Consider the following 21,457-nt stretch of genomic DNA (forward strand, 5'->3'; position numbering starts at 1 on the left):
GTATAAAAGCATTATGTCCCCAGGATACTAATGACTGCATTGTCCTGTGTTAACAATCCATATTGAATTTGAGAAGATTTTTACCTGCAAGTAGATGACATACCCTCGCCGATTCAGAGCAAGAACTAAACCAAAGTGCCAAATATTTCACTCTTGATAAGCCATGAGATTCATTGCTTTGTGTGGCCTCAGAAAGTATCTGCTGGCTCTTGATACAAGCTTCTAGTATAGATAATATAAGATTTATCTATTACATGTGTTCCCAAACTCATAGGGTTGGTGGACATCATTTTCAAATGATCATTTTGAGAGAAACCGCTTCTCATTTATACAGAAATAAGAGTACACTTTTTTCATCCATCTATCCATATTCTAACCACTTCTTCTAATTCAGGGTCATGGAGAAACCAGTGCCTATCCCAGCAAGCAATGGGTGCATGGCAGGGTAGATAGATAGATAATACTTTACTAATCCCGTAGGGAAATTGATGTGTTACAGCAGTCCAGCCCAAGACAAGCAAAAACAGGGTACAAAAAAACGGGGTAAAAAAAGGGTACACCCTGGGCGTGACACCAGTCCATCTCATGGTCCACACAGACACGAACACACACGCTCTCTCCAGGGCCAGTTTTCCCAGAAGCCACTTAACCCACCAGTAGGTTTCTGGACTGTGTCAGGAAACTGGAGTACCTGAAGGAACCCCACACAAACGTGGGGAGAACATACAAACTCCACACAAACAGCAGCCCATGGCCCCAGCACTGTCTACCAGTGAGAACAAAATAAAAAATTGCTACAGAACTATTTTAATATGTCACAAGGTGACACATTAGCCATAGTATTTCAGACACTACATATTCCTTTCACCCACTGACTGCCTAACTGGAATCACCTGGTTGAATGACAAAATGGAAAAACGGATGCTGTATACATAATAGCTTCGGATGAAAAAAAAAACATTCAAATTTATCGAGCTGTTAACATGTTAGCGTTATTTCCAGGATCGGAACATACTCAAAATTCGAAGGAGATAAAAAATATTTGCTTTCTGCCTATCTTGCGTTTCCAGGATGCAAGAGAAACAAAAACGTCGGTCTGTGACATTTACATTCTATTGAAGTGTCTTCTGCTAGCAACATATCAAAATGTCACCCACCCGGCATATACAGTTTGTGCATATATAAACTATATTTGTGATTATGTGACAGCAAATAGATATTTAGTATGGAATGCAAAATAGTATTTGACACTTTATGCGTGCAGTCCGAAAATAGAAAAGAACCTTGACTGTGCTTTCAATATAAATGCTTTTTTAAAAAATAACTGCTTGTTATCTTCAGCTCTCATTTCCTCACTGTTTGTCTTGTAACTGGCAATTAACAGTACCCTCCGTTTTATTCCCACCTGTCACAGCCGCAAAAATTCTGTAATTTGACAGATACAGGTTGTATTTGATCTGTATAGTACTTTGCTGCCCCCCTGTGTTCACGTTCTTAACAGACGCACTTCTTAAAAATGTGCTTTGTTTATTAATTGCGTCATTACTAGGCAATCTTTTTGCAAAAATCCATTAGTGATTTACGTACCTTTTTTTACAACATACACATATGTTAAGTAATATCCTATTAGAAAAATGGAAACGGCCAATAATCGTGACTTTGAAAGATTTCTTGGATTTGCTCTATCAGTTTATGTTATGTTATGTTTATGTAAATTTGAAATTCAACAAAAGAGTACAATATTGTAGGAATAAAAATCACCTGTCTCAGGTTTTGTACTCTATAAAATATATTGCTATTTATAATATAGTACTTAACATAAAGGAGGAGGCACTGGGTAATTATTTAAACTTTAAATATCTTGAATAAAAGACAATTAAGCAATCTTTTCAGATTCTAACTCGGTATCACTGATTTATTTTCTTGTATCCTACACCTTAACAAAAACTTAATCCATTATGCCAAACAACTGAAAGTAAAATTAGAATATAAGAAAAAAAATAGCGCTCTACATAGAATTAAAAAAGAGGCTATAACCCCAGAAATATAAATATGATTTTGTTTTAGGTAGCTTGGTTTACTGTGTAGTTATGTGGTTGTATAATCTACAAAGATATCCAATATATATCTGATAAAGTGGCTGGGATGCATGTGGGTCAATTTGTACCTACTGGGTCTTCTAACAAACTCATTTGTAAAGGTAATCATATAGACATACTTCTAAAATTTACCTTCTTTTATTGTGTTCTGTAATCAATTGTACCATTGGGTTTTGCTGCAGATGATTACAACACAGTCTCAGGAGATAAGCAGGAATTTTCCAGAACAGAGACTGTGCTGCACTTTCAGGTTAGAATTCAGATGTGCACAGTGGAAAGAAGAATGTTATTTCCAGCAGGAAATGACAACTTAGTAATAGATGTGTGGTAGAAAAAGCCTAGTGCAATGTATATTTTATTCCAGTTTGCAAAAACATGTCAGCACAGAAGGAAATTTATTTCTAAAATTATTCCAGTGGGTAGATACCGACAGTATATGAAAATGATTTTTCAACCCATTTTAACAAGAATTCTCAAAACCATCAGTTTTAAAGCTGTACTTTGTGACAAGAAAACACAAACATGCTTTAAAAAGATAGTTAACTGATGATGCTGCTATGCTACTGTGACAGATCTGATCCAGAGCCAAACAACAGGCCCATGGGGCTGAATCCACAAAAACAAACAACTGCTGTCAAAGTCAGTGTATGACTTTCGAAGTTTACAACAACTCAAACCTCATTCTTCACCCTTTATACAATGCACAGGCCTAATTACACACCACATTGCAATGCACATTGTGAAAGACCCCCAGATAATTATGACCTATCAGTCCTACCATCCATTTTCTTCCAATTCATGATGGCAGGGCAGCTGGAGTCTATCCCAGCAAGCAACTGGAGCAAGGCAGGATAGACCCTGGCTGGGATGCCAGTCCATCACTGGGCACACACAGAAACAAACACACATTCACACCAGGGCCGTTTTTTTTCCCCTAGAAGCCAAATTAACCTACCAGTATGGCTTTGGACTGTGGGAGGAAACCAGAGCACACAGAGGAGACCCACACAAACAGAGAGAACATAAAAACTCCACACCTGGGGCCCGAGTGTTGCCCTGAGGCAGCAATGCCTGCCACTATGCCACTGTAGCATGGGATTGCCAACTCAATTGGTTTTTGAAGAAAATAATTTAATGTTAACATTTGTTAAACATCACATCATTAGAATCTGAGCATCATGTATTATGTATAGTGCTGATTTGCTTCAGAATTCACAATAAATGTTTTCTAAACCTGCTGGTGACATTCCTATTTATTAATAGCCAGTACCATACCTTTAAGATTTAGGAATAAATGGTTGACTATTTTGAAATCATGGATATCTGTACTCAATCTGACCAAGAAGGGGCCTCTCAGATATACAGTGGTGTGAGAAAGTGTTTGCCCCCTTCCTGCTTTTTTTTTTGTATGTTTGTCACACTGAAATGTTTCAGACCAAACAAATTGAAATATTAGACAAAGATAACACAAGTAAACACAAAATGCAGTTTTTAAATGAAAGTTTTTATTATTAAGGGAAAAAACAAATCCATACCTACATGGCCCTGTGGAAAAAGTGATTGCCCCCTAAACCTAATAACTGGTTGGGCCACCCTTAGCAGCAACAACTGCAATCAAGCGTTTGCGATAACTGGCAATGAGTCTTTTACAGCACTGTGGAGGAATTCCGGCCCACTCATCTTTGCAGAATTGTTGTAATTCAGCCACATTCGAGGGTTTTCGAGCCTTAACCGCTTTAAGGTCATGCCACAACATCTCAAATTGGATTCAGGTCAGGATTTTGACTAGGCCACTCCAAAGTCTTCATTTTGTTTTTCTTAAGCCATTCAGAGGTGGACTTGCTGGTGTGTTTTGGATCATTGTCCTGCTGCAGAACCCAAGTGCGCTTCAGCTTGAGGTCACAAACAGATGGCTGGACATTCTCCTTCAGGATTTTTTGGTAGACAGCAGAATTCACGGTTCCATTTACCACAGCAAGTCTTCCAGATCCTGAAGCAGCAAAACAGCCCCAGACCATCACACTACCACCACCATATTTTACTGTTGGTATGATGTTCCTTTTCCGAAATGCTGCGTTACTTTTACGCCAGATGTAATGGGACACACACCTTCCAAAAAGTTCCACTTTTGTCTCAGCAGCCCACAGAGTATTTTCCCAAAAGTCTTGGGGATCATCAAGATGTTTTCTGGCAAAACTGAGATGAGCCTTTATGTTCTTTTTGCTCAGCAGTGGTTTTCGTCTTGGAACTCTACCATGCAGGCCATTTTTGCCCAGTCTCTTTCTTATGGTGGGGTCATGAACATTGACCTTAACTGAGGCAAGTGAAGCCTGCAGTTCTTTGGATGTTGTTGTGGGTTTTTTTCTGACCTCTTGGATGAGTCGTCGCTGCGCTCTTGGGGTACTTTTGGTCGGCCAGCCACTCCTGGGAAGGTTCACCACTGTTCCATGTTTTCGCCATTTGTGGATAATGGCTCTCACGGTGGTTCACTGGAGTCCAAAAGCTTTAGAAATGGCTTTATAGCCTTTTCCAGACTGATAAATCTCAATTACTCTGTTTTTTATTTGTTTAGATCACAGCATGATGTCTAGCTTTTGAAGATCTTTTGGTCTACTTCACTTTGTCAGGCAGGTCCTATTTAAGTGATTTCTTGATTGAGAACAGGTGTGGCAGTAATCAGGCCTGGGTGTGGCTAGAGAAATTGAACTCAGCTTTCCAAAGATGTGATAAACCACAGTTGATTTATGTTTTAACAGGGGGGGCAATCACTTTTTCACACAGGGCCATGTAGGTTTGGATTTTTTTCCCCTTAATAATAAAAACATTCATTTAAAAACTGCGTTTTGTGTTTACTTGTGTTATCTTTGTCTAATATTTCAATTTGTTTGATGATCTGAAACATTTCAGTGTGCCAAACATGCAAAAAAAAAAAAAGAAATCAGGAAGGGGGCAAACACTTTTTCACACCACTGTAGGTGTATTTAACCCGAAACACAATTGCACACAGGTAATTATGTGTCTTCTAAAGACAATTGGCAGCACCAGAGCCTATTTATGTGTGTTATAGCAAAGGGGATGGATTCTTCTGCAAATTAGGATGACCTATAGAATTCTGATTTCACTTTGACATGATGGTGTTTTGTGTCAATGTAAAAAGTTCCCAATACATTCTGAAGAGATTGTAGCACAATAAAATGTCTAAAGGAGGGTAAATACTTTTGGTAGCCACTGCAAATTTTAGTGATTACAACAATACAAGTCTAAATAAATTAATTACAAAAATTTTACAGCAATTCACAAACTACAGTTATACTACAGCCTGCAAACAAAGTTCAGCTTCTAAATTGAGTTAAAACTCGAGATTTATTGATGATTAACTGAAAATAATAAAACAATGGATGCAAAACTGCATTGGTACGTTTCATATCTATTTCTGGAAGATTCACTTCTAGATGTTGTGCACTGACAGTATCTTTAATACCGATTATTGAGACAGTTTTTTTCTCCTTCTCTGAAAACTTTCAATGGGTTTCGAAAGGTGCTGAGAGCAGACTAAATTTTGCACACGGTCCAGAGTCACAAGGCTTCAAATATCAGTGCTTGGTTCTTAAAACATTAAACTGGAGCTGAGGATTAAGATGCTGAAGAATGAACGACACCTTAAAAGTTAAAAAAATAGTAAAATATACTCAATTTTCGATAAACATAAAGGGACAAAATTGGCAACCAAAAAAGCAAACAAGCAAGGTTAAGTGGATTATTAAAACGTTACTAATAGCAATTACATTTATATAGAGCGCATTGTTCAGAGGATCCTCACAATGTTTAAAAAAGATCCAGAAAGATATCACCTGGTGACTGAAAAACAAGACAATATGTACACCCTGAGTCTGGGAAGGTAAATATCTTATATTTCTTTATTATACACTGTTTCACATAAAATGTTTTTAAAACATTTTTCTTTTCTACACCTAACAATCCGTTATTATTGTTTTGCAGAATTTTCCCCGTACAAGAAAAAACATCGGTAGTTTTCTAAGAAACTGTTAAAAAAATTAAGATTGACGTTAATTTGTAAAGTGTAACGCGAAAAATGTTTACGTGTCACATGGAATTAGAATACTATTAATGTTATCTATTTCTGAAATTTCATCACTAAATAAGATTTTATGTTGTTAGGTAATGATTGTTATTTGTTTTCCTATGGTTCTATTAAATGAGTCGTCAAAAGAGACAGTTTAATAATAATAATAATAATAATAATAATAATAATAATAATAATAATAATAATAATAAAACTTTATTTTATATAGCGACTTTAAAGGTGGCTTTTCAAAGCGCTTTACAGAACAATAAATAAAAAGAATACACAAGATAAAACACAATTACAATAATTCGAGAAATAACGTTGAGTAGAATATCATCTGAGTGAAAAAGAATTGTTATTCAGCGTTTTATAGTACTTGAGATTACGAGCTTTACAAAAAAGTACCATAGGATGACGATGTTGGTAACACAGACAATGGCAAAATGACATTATTGGTTTAACTTAATGGTACCACTATAGTAGCAAAAATCTGTGCCAGTAGTTTTAATTATGTTGCCTGTAGGTTCATGCCCCCACCCCACCCTACCGAAAGAAAAGAATTGAATAGTTGAATAGTCCTGTTTAGTGAAACCTATTTAAAATTGTGCGGTATTCACAGTTACTTAGAGTTGTGCTTATTAAAGATGGTGGCACAATCAGTAAGAAACCTCCATTCGTAATAACTATACCTTATCATATTAATAACAGTACTGTAGCAGTTTACAGTAGTGCAGTATGATATGAAACTATGACAGCTACAAATGTTAGTATAATTATGATATACGTTGTTTCGCAGTGCAAAAATCACGTTTGAATTGTTCTTGTGGTGTTTTTTCTTTTCCCTCAATTTTCCATTTTCAGAACACAAAACTTTTCAGAATTCAAAGTAAACATATTTCTCTTGGGTTAACAAACTGTAATGTTACACATGACAATTATATTGCACTTTAAAAACTGAGAAAGTTAAAACAGCTTTTGCACAGTTTCAATTAAACCAAATGTGCAAAAACCCAATCTATTCTGTGTTATGAGGTACTGTCATAAACCGTCATTCACTTTATAACAGACCATTATTTTCAGAGCTATAAGAGAAATGTACATTTTCCTGTCACATGATATACTGTATAAACAGTGAAGTTTTTACTGCATTTATTTCTCCTGTTCTGGACAGGAAAAAAGCTCGTTGACATCAGAAAGTAGGTAGTCATAAAGCAATGCTTCATAATTTGATAACTTACCAGGTAGAGATTTTCTTTTACGTCTGTTTGAATAATTTCTAACAACAAAAATCTCTATTTTAACAAAACCATTACTCTTACACAACCAGTGTCTTTTTTTCTGGCTAACCAGGCTTGGTAAAAATGACTTGAGTTTGAACCTTCTACTTGAAAGATCATAGGAAACTTTCTTTCACTTGGTTCTGAAAATCATGTGATAAGAGTAGGCTTGTAGAAAAGCACAGTCAACTGTGAAGGGTTGCTGAACTGCATTTCTCTCTCAAAGTTATTTTTTCATCAGTTGCTCAGATTGTATAACTTCTAGAAAATGAGGTTATTATTGGACAGCAGTTATTAAAATGTGCCTATTTAAATTATTCTACTTACCACATTAAAAGGGCATTAGGAGCAGTGCGTTTTAGTGTAGCCTACCTCAAAACATGTGTTTTGTTATCTGGTCTATGAAAGGCATTGGCGATAATGGCCTTTTTAACAATAATAGCCTTTTTCCTTATCAGACTCTGGCTGCCCAGCTGTTACCAGTATTGTAAAAGAACACACATTTTAGTTTGAAAAAGATGTTCCACCCTTAAAAAACAAAATCTCAAGAGAATTTTGTCTATAGAAACTGCTGTCCCTTTTGTTCCTTAACTAAATTAGCTTGAATAGACAACACACAATTTGGAATCTTCTTATTCTTATGTTTGCATATAGTGTAGCTTATAGTAAACTAGAAACATGATAACCTTTAAAAACTCCAGTTTTCCCAGTCGCAAATGTCATTCTTGTTTCAATGTTTGATTTTCTCACATTATACATATTCTCAGACCTTAAATAGAACCTTAACTTTCTGGCCTTATTATACTTTTATACTGTCATGGGACTATTCAGAAAAGCACATTTAACCTAGGGCATCTCATGTGATATCCCAGTCATACTGTATATCTGAAACTGAAGGCATTCACAAAAGTATTTTATCATGCATCAGGAGACAAGCCTCTGTTTGCTGATATTCCAAACTGTCTATTTTGATTATTTGGTTATACATAATATGGAGACTAAAAATTAGGAGAGGGCATGTTAATTTGATCTGAATTTGCAATTAAATAAACAAATAAAGTTTTATATAGGTTGAAACAGGGTTTTCTATTTTTCCAAATACAAAATGACACAAACCAAAGGAAAGAAACCAGTGGTTCCCCATTCAGTTACACAATCAAACCCTTCATTGATTTAATCATTTGTTCCAGGCCCTAAAACATTTTGGAGCTTGACCCGTTGTACTTTTGTAAGTGAAATAATGTACAACCCCAAAATGGCAAATATTCAATTAAAGCAACTTCTTAGATCAAGTAAGGCTTTAATTATCAAATCAAAGTTGGTTGGAATGAAAACCAGCAGGTGTGTGGGTCACCATCACCAGCATTGGGAACCACTGTCTTAAACAATACAAATGATGTCCACAGGTGAAGTTTTGTTCTTGTGGCTGTCTGCATGGCGGCCTCTTGTGGTGACTTTGAGTAATTGCAGTCCGCTTAAGTGGCACCCTGCCTTATATACGTAACACTTTCATTTAATGTAGTTTTCCTATAGAAAACATAATTTGTTTTGTTCCTGATACTGTAAAAATCAGAGCCATTTTGCCTTTTCAGACAGAATAGGCAGTGGGAAATGTTTCATGAATGTTGTTCTCTAGACTATGTGGACTGATGTCACATAATTAGACCTAAAACATCTAAAAAGGCCTGTTCTTTAGTAAATCATGTAATCCTGCTGAAAACTTTGTGATTGCTGTCATCCTTTGTAATTCTCCCTCCGCACTATGCCACCTATTAATCTAGGATGACTATGGTTAAATCTGTTGATTATCTTGCAGTTTTTAAATCCCAGTGACTCACGATCCACAACACAGAAAATCCATTGTCTGCAGTATTTAACGGTTGGAATACCACAATTATTGTAATATGAAGAGTGCCATTACTTTTTCTTAATGTGAGTTTTTCATTGATTCAAGCTCATAGGACCTTTGTGCTCATTCACTCACAGAGAGTCTTCTTCCTTCTGTTGTACTCAGCATGGCCAGTGAAAACTTTGAGAAAGGACTGTGTGGCAAGACTGACCTTGACTATAACCACTGCCACGACAAGAGCCGAGCTTTGGAAGACAGAGAGAGGGAGAAAAAACAGGCCAGGAGGAGGCTCTACATTGTCTCTGTGATCTGCCTGGTTTTTATGATTGGTGAAATTGCTGGTAGGTATTTAAGAACTTTTGCCCCTTTTAAAAATACAAGCACAGTAAAATCTACTTTATCACTTTAATTTAAACTGGAGCATTTGTGTGAATGAGCAGGAATATTGTTGATGTCTTTCTTTCGTTCTATATACAGATAACAGGAAATGTATATCCTAGATTGGGCTTTATTTTAATAATGCACAGATTAAATGAGTGTAGATGTCCCTTGAATTTTTTAATGATGTAAGCATGACTTGAACTTGTACTACTTTAGTTGACTTTCGAACCCGCACAGATTCTGTCTACGTTCTGTAAGCAGAGTTTACATCACACATGATAAGAGTTCCAAAGACAGATCTGAAAAGACTCTTATTTACATTTATAAATTGCTTAACACTTTCCTTTCAGAACGCTTCCCTGTGATAGACTGGTGTCTCGTCACAGAGTAGTCGCTTGCTCCCATCTTGTGCTTGCCTGCTTCTGGGACTTCTGGGTCTTGTTAAAGCTCTCGCTGGCATGAGTGGCTCACCGATGAAGCATGTTATGAATGATGAAAGCAAATGACATGAATAAAAGGTGGTTTAGCAAATAAGATAAATGAGAAATGATATTGAGTTGTGACTGTTCCAGGCTTACGGCTGCTGGGTTAGTTTCTTAATCGTTAAAAAAGTAGGTCACTGTGTGTCTCTACTAAGTCTTAAGTCAGAGGTCAGAGCAGGGCTGTGGAGGCATGACCTGCTGAGTCTTGTCTGCTGATGCATTTGTTTGCTGCTCCTCTTGCTTAGGTGGGTATTTTGCTGGGAGTCTGGCTGTGATGACTGATGCAGCGCATCTCCTTGTTGACTTCACTTCCTTCATGATTAGTCTCTGCTCCTTGTGGCTCTCCTCCAGGCCAGCCACAAAGAAGCTCAATTACGGGTGGCACCGAGCAGGTGAGGCAACTGTTTTGTTTACGCACTTGGATCGCCTTGATCTGTATGTTTGATTACTGGGATTGAAATTGTAAGGATGAGCTGCAATGCTGCTAGAGGAATTTACAGTTAAGGATAAAATCGGTTGCTCCAGTCTGTATCTGTTTCATCCTTTTGGTTAGATATTGCACACGTCACTGAATGTGGTCATGTTAATGTCATGTTTCACGTCTTATGTCATTTCCAGGCTGCTCCCACTGCCTTAACCAGGAAAGCTTTGCCCTATTGGCTTCTTACACAAATGCGTTCTTGCAAATGTATTTGTTCTGTCGCTGAAAATGAGAAGGGTGTCTTTCTGCTTCTGTTTTAAATAGTCACTGTTTTCTCGGTTAACACTAGATGATAATTCCATTATTCACGGGGAACAAAGCCACAAGGTACCAGAATCCTTTGTAATTCTGAGAGGTTTGTGCTCCATTGTGCATTTGTGCAAGTGAGCTTCTATTTCCCTTAACAGCAGTCTTCAACTACAATTGCAAAGCACTTTCCAAGTTTCTTAACCACCATATTTGGATTCTACACTCTGTGTTTAGATTCTGATTATTTTTTGTGTAAAGTGTTTTGTGTTGCTGTTACTTTTCATTTGTAAAAAAAAACATTTGCAAAACACAAAAAACATACTATAGTACGTTGCATTGTGAATAGTATAACTAGTTTGGTCGTACCCAGTCGTTTAAATCTATATGTGAAATACATTTGTACTTTTTATTGATAAAGTATCCCATTTGCTTTGCTTTTTAGTAGGCCTGTGTACCTTGAGATGTCAGGGTAGTAGTGCACACCATGTGAACCTTTTCTGGTTGGCCGAAGTTGATGTTGCTCTCTTGATTTAAGAAAGCCTACTCACCTGTATACATGGTGACCAATTACTCCTCAGACACCATAAGATTTCTCAAAATATATGAACAGAAGGTTGGTGATGAAGTATTTTAATTATTAAAAATGAATAATGCTTGTCCTTTCAGTGTGATAGTGCATTTTCTTTGTTGAATGGAAAAAAATAAATGGAGATAAATGAGAATCAGACAGAAGACAGTGAAGTATCAAAGGCTGGAAATTATTTTAAAGTAAAAGGAATGTTCATGTATTTTACTTAGGCTGAAATGTTATTACTATGAGATGCAACCAACCCAATGGTTAATTTTAGTAGGTTCTAAAATTGCTCTTCCTTTGCCATTTCACTTTGAAACGATTAATATTAATCTGCCCATGGCAAGGCAATACCAAATCCTTAACAAGATTTCCCATGTTAGTTATTTTATTCTTAGTGATGAAATTGAATTCATTATGCCGCTGACATTTTGAAAATATGATGGAAGTACCTCATATGAAAATGTTCTCACATGATTAAAATGTATCTTTAGTGTATGCAGAGCCAAGAAAAACTTTGTGAACATGCAAGATGGTCCATATTGTAAATTGTAGACCTAAAACATAATTAGATCTACATGAAAGTCTTAATAAAAGACGAAGAGAAGATACAGGTATTTCTGGATTATTTAACAAATGATGTAACGGCACATATCCTCCTGTGAATAAGTTTGAAAATCCTAAGATACAATAATTGCTGGAACCTCCTTCAGCTGCAGTAGACAATTCCTGTAACTGTTCATCATTGTGGCCAGAAAAGTCAACATTTTACACATCTGTCCAGAAAACATTCTCCGAATAATCTTGTGGGTCACACTGGTGCTTTTTGGTGAACGCGAGACGGGCAGTATGGTCTTTTTAGTGAGCAGCAGTTTCCTTCTGGATATCCTGCCAATGACAACAGTTCCTACTCTGATGGCGAGGCATGAACACTGATGCAGACGTCACTCTGGGGTTCTTAATGACTTACTGGCTGATGTTGCTTGATGCTATTTGGGAGTTTTTGGCAGGATGACTAATCCTGGGCACAGTCACTGTGGTCTTTAATATTTTCCATTTGTAGACTGTTTGACAGGGATTGGATGGAGCCCCAGATGTTTAGGTTTAAATAGACTAACTACTACTAGTAATAGTAGTAAAACTGCTATTTTTCTGAGGTCCTCTGAAATCGCTTTTGACCTTTATAAATGACAGGACTGCCTAAACCCAGTTGTTGTTTACCTGATACCCAATTATTTTAGCACCTAATTCTAATTACCCCTGAAATGTGCTTAATATACTTATTCACAAAGTTATTATTTCACATACACTGACTCTTAACCATTCCTATTTTTCCACTTCATGCACTTCATTGTGTCCCAAAGACATTGAATTAGGAAATGTAAACCCTTTGGGTTATTTAAGAAAATATTATTTTCTTTAATGGTTTCAATTAAATAAGGGAATCATGGTAAGAAACTGAAATTCCCAAAATTACATTTGGGGTTCACAAACCTTTTCTCACCACTGTACTGTCCTATGTACAGTAGGAATGTGTTAGAAAGTTATACAAGTACAGCTTTTATAAAGACACTGGAGGTACAAAGACATTGTTTTTTCGCCTAGCAAAGAAATGTGGGTACAGACACCAGTAGAAGAGCATTGTATTCTTGCAGCCCTTTAAAATGCATGTTTAGTGATTATATTTTAATTTTTTTATTTTTGCCATTTGTTTCCTAAAGTTTTAAAATAGATTGTGTTTTGCTATACCGTGACTTGATGTGTTCCTTCTACTGAAAAATGGCAACATCATACTGGCTTACGAGATTAACATCTAGTAACTCATTTTCATCCACAAAGTGACACAATGAAGTGGATGAATGAAACTATTTAATCATTTTCAACACCCAGTGTCCACTGCAGTACACTGCCAGTTCCTACCAGAGGTCTCCATTTGCATTACAACTATTTACTGCGTAGCAATTTAAACAGGATGAAAATGAACAAGGTTTTTGATTGTATTTGATTTTTTTTTCATCTTTTATTTTAAATAGAAATCCTGGGTGCCTTGCTCTCTGTTTTTACAATCTGGCTTGTGACTGGTGTGCTGGTGTACCTGGCCTGTGAAAGGCTGTTAACTGGGGACTACACTATTGAGGGCAATGTTATGCTCATCACCTCAGGCTGTGCTGTTGTAGCCAACATCATGTAAGTAGCTCTTCTTTATCCTTTTGAGATGGTTGGAGGAAAAAAACAACAACATAAGCTACAATAACAAAAATAAAAAATAAGGGCTCTTTTGGGGGCTTGAAGGAGCAGTTTTCAAGCATATCATAAGAGAGATTGCCAACAAGAAGAGACTGTTAAACTCATATAGCTTGTTCCAGTATCCAAGATGGATCCATAGATGGATCTCATCCAGTTAACTCAGGTCCTCTCAAAACCCTTTTTAGTCTTTAACAAAAAAAAATTTTTTTAGACCGTAAAACCTTAAGTCTGGGAATGTCTGGTTACTCTTCATTCATCGGACTCCAGAGCAGTGCTCATTCAAAAGCAGTATCTGTAACATGGTAACAAAAATCACATACAAAGGAGGTTCTACAAGCACATTTGACCATTTTTAATGTAACATCCCTTAGTGTAAATACTACACTTCAGAGAACATTTGAATATTTAGTTACTTATCCTTCTGGAGTATTTTTTCCCCAAAGGTACCACCTTCCAGCTCAGTGTTTTCTCTTATTTTACTCAAAGATTGGTTTTTCTACATACATGTAACATTCTGCATCTGTTTACATTAAACTTCATCTGCCCACTGTTTGCCCTGTCTGAATTTTTAAAAAACGTTTCTTTACTGGTACTACAGTGTGTACTATTCTTATGTTTTGGAATAATTTGAGTTTACTTGCTACATCAAAATCTTGAATTTTAAAAAGGTTTATAGATACAGCTGTCCACTTTATCTATACTTAGTTTTCTATTAAATCAGTGGTTCTCTGTCTTGGTGCTGGAGGTCTCTTGTGTCTCCTGTTTTTTTCTTCCAGCCTTCTTAATCCTCGGTGCTAATTGCTACCAATTACCATTACTACTGTTTAGTTATAGAACTTTTCAATATTGGGACGTCCACTATGAGATCACCATTCCTCTAGGAATTCCCATAGACTATGACTTTAATACTAACCCTCATACTGCTTGGGGCATTGCAACAGTAAACTAAAACTGTGCTTTAGGGTGCCTACTCTCATTCTTGGAACTTGGGTATTTTTAATATGTGCCCCCTCTTATGGGTTAGGTAAAGGCCAAGAGGACCTGTTCTCTCTAAGGCATTAGAAGGCTTAGCATACTCAGTGTTGCTATGTCTATGCAGCTTGCTAGGACTTGTACAGTATATAATATATAGGATATGTATATTGGATCAAAGTGCCCTGTGCTTTTTCGCCCACTAGATTGTGCTATAGCTGCAGTATAAATCAAGAATTCTTGTGGCTGGAGTGAAGCCTGATGTATCATCTCAAAACATTTTACAACTACCATAGCCAGCCTTGCCACACGGCATACTTTAGCAATCACTTTTTAGCTGAAAAAAATTATTAAAATAAGCTTTTAGAAAATAACACATTTTTATTAAGCACGACCAAACACAGGACAACTACAAAGTAAACATGAATTACAGTAACTATAGTTGGATTCATGTATTAAAAAAACAAAAATAGAAAAGAATACACAAAACTGGAACAAAGCATTCTTCTGGCAGATGGGTGATTCTATTTTTTTAAGTTCTCTGTCTTGGGGGGGAAAAAACAATCAGCTTTTCCAATATTCTGCAGTGAAGTATTTCCAATACTGCTTTCCAGCAGGTGCTGCAAAATATAAGTGACACAATGTTGTTTTAGTATTTGTCCTACTATGTCAAAATTCATGTAATACCCCATAATCTTGTAAGCTGACAAGCTAAAAACACTGCAGTGTTTATGAAAACAGAGAATGTTTACAGGATCAGCAGCTGGAGGGATTTGACAGACTGAGCAGGATAATTAAGGTTTAGTACAGTCAGCATAACCAAATTAGAGAAAAACAGCAGTTTCCTCCACTGGGTTAGGAAAGAAACAACAGAACTGCATGTATATTAGTAAGAAGAAAGTACCGAAGAAGCACATAAAAATGACTACCTTTTGCAGAGATACAGAATATAAGGTGAAGAAGCAGCTCAATTTGTGTTCTTCACAAAAGAAACAAAAATCAAAATGGTGCCAGTTGGTTCTTTTCTTGGCACATTAGTGCGAGATCTTTATAGAGGAGAACTATTGTTTTACTTAGACATTTTCCCTTTTTTTAACATAATTATGCATTAACAGAGGAGCAACCATTACTCTATCTTTTTAAAAGAGGGGGAAAAAAAGGAAAAAGTGAGCAATCGCAACACGTAAAGTGAAATGTGGATAAATGAAAATGTTGCACAAACCGGGTGTCTTGGAGAGGACATCCACGACCTTATGGATTTAGCCTTTTCCTGTACCTTGTTGACAGAGTCAGGGAATTACTAAGGCACTTGACTGTACCACCAGGGAGGGGTCTCTGTATCCAGCACATGGATTAAATGAACACTCTTTTTCCCATGCAGAATGGGATTAACATTACACCAGTCAGGGCACGGGCACAGCCATGGAGGTCTCAACAGCAGCAGAGACAACCACGCAGCCCAGGAAGAAAGTCCAGACAGCAAGCCACGGGCCAACGCCAGTATCCGAGCGGCCTTTGTCCACGTGGTGGGGGACCTGCTGCAGAGTGTCAGTGTGCTCGTCAGTGCTGTCATCATCTTTTTTAAGGTCAGGGTTGAGATGCTGAGTAGCCGAACCCGAGCTCGTCCCCTTTTCCTTTACGGTCATGAGCAAAACATTAAGCCGCCCATGTCAGTCATCATTTATTGTAAGCGTGAAGAAACATTGATGCAAACAGGCTGCAGTGCAGAAACATTGCAGGGACAGGATGACAACAGTGGAAAATACCATTAGTCATTGATACTTTGCTGGAGTAACACTACTGCATCAACATTGCCTATTACAAAAGTGATATGAAATTGTCTGCTATATGATGATTTATATCGTAATAAAATCTTATTTCCTACACGTGCAATGCATACTGTATATCTGCTGGTTCTATGGAATCACACTATGTTGGTAACTATGTTCTGCCATAAGGGTCATGTATGCCTCATACAACCCCACGCCCATGTATTTAATGGTTCATACAACTGAAATTGATTAAATCAGATCCTTGAAGACAATCTTTTTTTTTTTCAGCATTGTCTCTAAGTTGTCTGTGGTTGCCATTCAAGAATAGTGATAATGTTTACATTTCCAATGCATATAAAAATGAAAGTCTCCTTTTTTGTACTGTGTCACACTGGGTGGAAGGTTGTGCATCAGTGTGTCTTTACAAAACTAGTTGCACACCAGAGCACAGAAACGAGAAAATCCGTGTTCTCCCCCACTCCTTTTTGTGTTAAAAACACCAGTACGGTAAACAAACCAAAAAGAAAAATGTAGCTTTTTATGTAGAGCTCTAGCTAACTATTACATTTCCTAGCTGAGGCTAGACAAGTAAGCTGCTTACCAGCAATTGTAAATCAAATCAATCTCAACATGATTTCTTTATAAAAAAATCAGGGTCTCTTTCAGACTTGGGTTAATGCCCAGTTCAGGGTCTCTTCCAAATAAAGGCAGTTATCCAGTGTCATTCTAATCAGTATCCTTTAGTTTAGGCACTTTAGTTTTTTTTTTCTCTCCTCACAATAAGCCAAATACTCACACTAAGCCTTTCTTAGATGGCCTGCTTCTACATAGGTCCAGTATGCCTGGTCAGTAGGGGGACATTTTTTTATTTTTTTGCACTAAGAATTCAGGGTTTTGCTTGTAGTTCCAAAACCCACACATATCTATCTTACATAGCTGCCAGGTGGAAGTGTAACTGTGCCACATTTTTTTGGATTAAAAAAAAAACATTTGACATCTGAGAACACTTTGGGGAAGCTTTCATAAATTTCTTTTGGCTCAATGTTCTCTAGCATTAAAATTATCGACAGATTCATGATACCTGACATTTCCAATTTTCTATATCTATTAAGATCTACCTCTAGAAGATAGTAAATAAGAAAACAAAGCAATCTATAACAATATGTCTTGATGCATGTGTGTACCAGTGCTGAGATAGCAATGGTATCAGGCATTTCCTGTTCTTTTACACTTAGAGCTCTTCAGACTAACATGTTTCATAGTGTCCTTCCACAATAGGAAAATACAACATACCAAACTTAGTGTTTTAAGGCCGTATACACAGTATTTTTTATTTTTGTACATGTACAGAATTGTATATAAAAATATAATAGTAGTTAATTAATACATTGTGTGTTTTCTACTGGTTTAAGTCTTTTCAGTTAAGGGTATCTTCTAAGCAATTAAAATGACAAAATAATAATAAAATACACATCTAACAAACTGTTAAACAGTTTTCTTTTTCTATTACAGCCTGAATATAAAATAGCAGATCCTATCTGCACTTTTCTTTTTTCCCTGTTTGTGCTGGGCACCACTATGACCATTTTACGAGACATCTTAGTGGTTTTAATGGAAGGTATGTCTGTTTTAAAAATGACAGTTTGGACAGCAACATGCTCTGCATACAAGTCAAATGAAACCCTAATCTTGTAACCTAGTTTGCATCTTTAAAAGATACATTAACTGACAACATTAGCATTTCCCAAAGGTGTAGACAGACCATTTTTCTGCATTAAACCTTATGCATGTTTTTTTGGAATTTGTTTTCTTCTGATGTTTAGAGTGCTGATCTGTGACATGTTCATAACAGTGTAAGTCAGTAGAAGAACATATAAAGTATGATATATATATTTGTGTATTTGAGCTCTTTAATCCATGTAAAGCACTTCAAGACATCTTATACACTGTTTATGGAGTGTTGTGGAAATGCAAAATGTATTTATTTAAGAATTTAAAAATGAACGTGTGGTAATGAAAATAATTTCTTACAGTGTCTTTAATGTGCAGTACTATTTTGTTTCTCTACTTGTTTTCTTTGTAGGTACACCAGCAGGTGTGGATTATAACGCAGTGAGAGACAGGATTGTGACAGTGAAAGGAGTTAAAGCCATTCACAACCTGCATATCTGGGCTCTCACAATGAATCAGGTTGTGTTGTCAGCTCATGTTGCCATAGGTAAGTAAATACAGGTGCAGTGAAATAAATTAAGATGATCATTATTGGTTTTCAGGTGAGATGCATCAAAGCCTTTTTACAACATAATATTAAACTGACAGTTTAAATCGGGTAATTTAACAACTAATATTTCAACACATAAATTAAAGCTTGCTCCATTAATTATTTTGCTGTTAATTGGTATTATTAATTTTGCACACAAAAAAGCAGATGTAATCTCTTATTGAATAAGAACATAGAAGCAATTTTCCAGAAATATTGAAGCTAATTCTAAATAGATACACTTTGTTTACTTTTCCTTGTTTTTCGTAAACGTTTTGATCTCTGGGAGGAATTGCTACAGTCCAAAAACTATAATTTTTTCATCTAGGCGGAACAATTTATCGATATTTGATTTCTGAACTCTTATGTACTGTACTCTGCTTGAAACAAATACCTGCAATAAACATTGTCAGGCTTCAAGTGTTCTGACCTAAAATTGAAGAACAGTAATAACAGTTGTGAACAATGGTTGTCTTGGTCTTGTTTGTACAGATGGCACAGTGGATCCTCAGCTGACTCTTAAGGAAATCACCCAGACCTGTTTCGACAGTTTTAATTGCCACTCTGTTACCATTCAAGTGGAGCAACACTCAGATCAGAAACCAGACTGCGTACTGTGCCAGGATCCCCAAAACTAGCCCCCTCATTAATTGCATAGTGAGACGAAGTGGAGCTTGGACTGAGCATATTTGTTTAATATAATTTGCATCATATATACACTTTAATCTCCATATTTATTTCCAATATGAATTGGTAATTAATAAATAAGTGTCATAAAACCTGGATGCTAAATGAGAGGTGACAGTGTAAATGCAAAATATCTATGATGGTGGTGATTTGTGATACACCTTTTTGGTCATAAGCATTTTTCAGTTAATAGGAAGCTGTTTGCCTCCCTGTCATCTGTACTCACAGCATGTCGCATATTAATGCAGATCAGAGCACATCAGAGCATACGGTAGAGAGCAGTGGTTCTTAAACCTCTTCAGCTTATGAAACAATTTTAACCTCCCAAACACCTTGTGGTTGATTTAAAAAAAATAAAATTAAAATTTTATTTTAAAATATTAGGATTTTTAAAATTGTGATGTGGAGTTTGTATGTTCTCCCTGTGTTTGTGTGGGTTTCCTCCAGGTGCTCCATTTTCATCCCACAAACATACTGGCAGGTTAAAATTGGCTTCTGGGAACATTGGCGCTGGTGTGAGTGTGTGTATGAATTTGCATCTGTCTTCTGTGATGGACTGGCGTTCCATCCAGGATGTATCCTGGCTTGCATCTGTTGCTTGCTGGGATAGTCTTCAGCTCCCCCTTGACCCTGAATTTGAAGAAGCGTTTAGAAAATGAATGGATGGACAAAATTTACATTAACCCAACACAACTATTTAACATTTGGTTCAAAGCTGGAAAGAACCAATCAAAGGTTCTGATTTGCACTTTTTAAACTCAGGATGTTGAAGATACTGAATGTTGTCCCAATTCCTCTACTGTCAAGGAATATGTCCCCATCGCAGTCTCAGGATGTTACCTGATCTACGAAACACATTTCTCAGCTGGTGGTGGCATCAGTGAATTCACACTTGTCACTATTGCTGCTACAGGTGAGATGGTCAGAAAAACCAAAAGGTGCTTGTCGCAGCTATCCATCTTTGTTTGATTTTATAAACTTTTATTAGGTCAAAACCATGCAGATACAGTATGCCTCTGTGAAAGCATGGGCAACACTAATTCTGAGAGCTGATTTATAAATGAAGTGCAACTGTATGGTATTAAACATGGTTTATACAATAGATCACCAGAATAGTATGATGCATTCTCTTCATTCATGAGACTCTTTCCTTAACCTGGAGATTATAGACAACTACGGGTTGTCTAACTGAGAAAAAACCCTTTGTGCCATGTGGAACATATTTAACTAAATATTTGTGCCATTGTTTCATTGCATCCTACATTATATTCGCTTCCTCGATGACCTTCCTTTAACTGACCTGTACCATGTGGGTTAGACAATAAAATTGCCAAGATGATGGATAGACAAATTCTCATTCTGTGGCCCACACTGTCACCATATCTATTGCCCTTAAACATTTTTTTCCCCTAGAGACACTTACTATTGCAAACCTCACAATCTAATTGAGCCCAGGCAATCAGCTTCTGGTGATTGATGCTCTGACTCTGGAGAGTGTCAAGATGCACCGGTATCATTGATATTGACATAAAATAAAGGTCACCTTAACCGTGCCAGTGACAAAAAGTGTCTTACTTTGATGTTTTATCATTGTTTCCAAAAGAAAATCCCTACATGGGTGAAAACCACTGATGTGACTAAACAGTGTATAAAACCAAACACTGTAAAGTCTTCTGATTATTTGTAGAAATATAGGGTCGCTGTCAAGTAATGTAGACGTACTTGACACATTTCATTAGAATTTTAAATCTGTGACCACATTCCTTATCCTTTTCAGTTTTTTGCCCAATTCCAGTAATGCAGAAATTGCATGAAGGCTTTTACCCTACTGCTTGCATTGCTGTTATCGTAATACTCAAAGGAATGTGCTGAAGAGAATAATACAATCAGATATTTGTATTCTGCATGTAAGATAAACCATTTCTTCATGAAGATTTTGTATCTCATTTACTATAGGAGGCGGAAATGCTTACTGACTCTTTTGTTTAGTGCCCATATATCTTCATATATTTCTCTACATTATTCACTGAGCGGCAAATGAGA

At 36.6% G+C, this 21,457-nt stretch overlaps 1 protein-coding gene across 1 annotated transcript; it reads left to right on the forward strand.

Moving 5' to 3' along the window:
• The first annotated feature begins 5,514 nt into the window (after window positions 1-5,514).
• On the forward strand, window positions 5,515-19,795 carry slc30a8 (solute carrier family 30 member 8). Its single transcript, XM_088601897.1, has 8 exons — window positions 5,515-5,997; window positions 9,478-9,653; window positions 10,421-10,567; window positions 13,510-13,663; window positions 16,077-16,281; window positions 17,980-18,085; window positions 18,551-18,685; window positions 19,220-19,795. The coding sequence occupies exons 1-8, from the start codon at window positions 5,921-5,923 to the stop codon at window positions 19,363-19,365; spliced, it is 1,146 nt and encodes a 381-aa protein (XP_088458023.1). The 5' UTR covers window positions 5,515-5,920; the 3' UTR covers window positions 19,366-19,795.
• The last annotated feature ends 1,662 nt before the right edge of the window (window positions 19,796-21,457 follow it).

This window comes from Lepisosteus platostomus, chromosome 12 (assembly GCF_059453375.1).
Source record: "Lepisosteus platostomus isolate fLepPlt1 chromosome 12, fLepPlt1.hap1, whole genome shotgun sequence".
NCBI classification, from domain to species: domain Eukaryota; kingdom Metazoa; phylum Chordata; class Actinopteri; order Semionotiformes; family Lepisosteidae; genus Lepisosteus; species Lepisosteus platostomus.

Coding starts and splice junctions, on each gene's coding strand:
- slc30a8 (XM_088601897.1), top strand. CDS start 5,921: ATGTTTAAAAAAGATCCAGAAAGATATCACCTGGTGACTGAAAAACAA. Junction 9,654..10,420: donor TATGATTGGTGAAATTGCTG/GTAGGTATTTAA, acceptor CCTCTTGCTTAG/GTGGGTATTTTGCTGGGAGT. Junction 13,664..16,076: donor GCTGTTGTAGCCAACATCAT/GTAAGTAGCTCT, acceptor TTTCCCATGCAG/AATGGGATTAACATTACACC.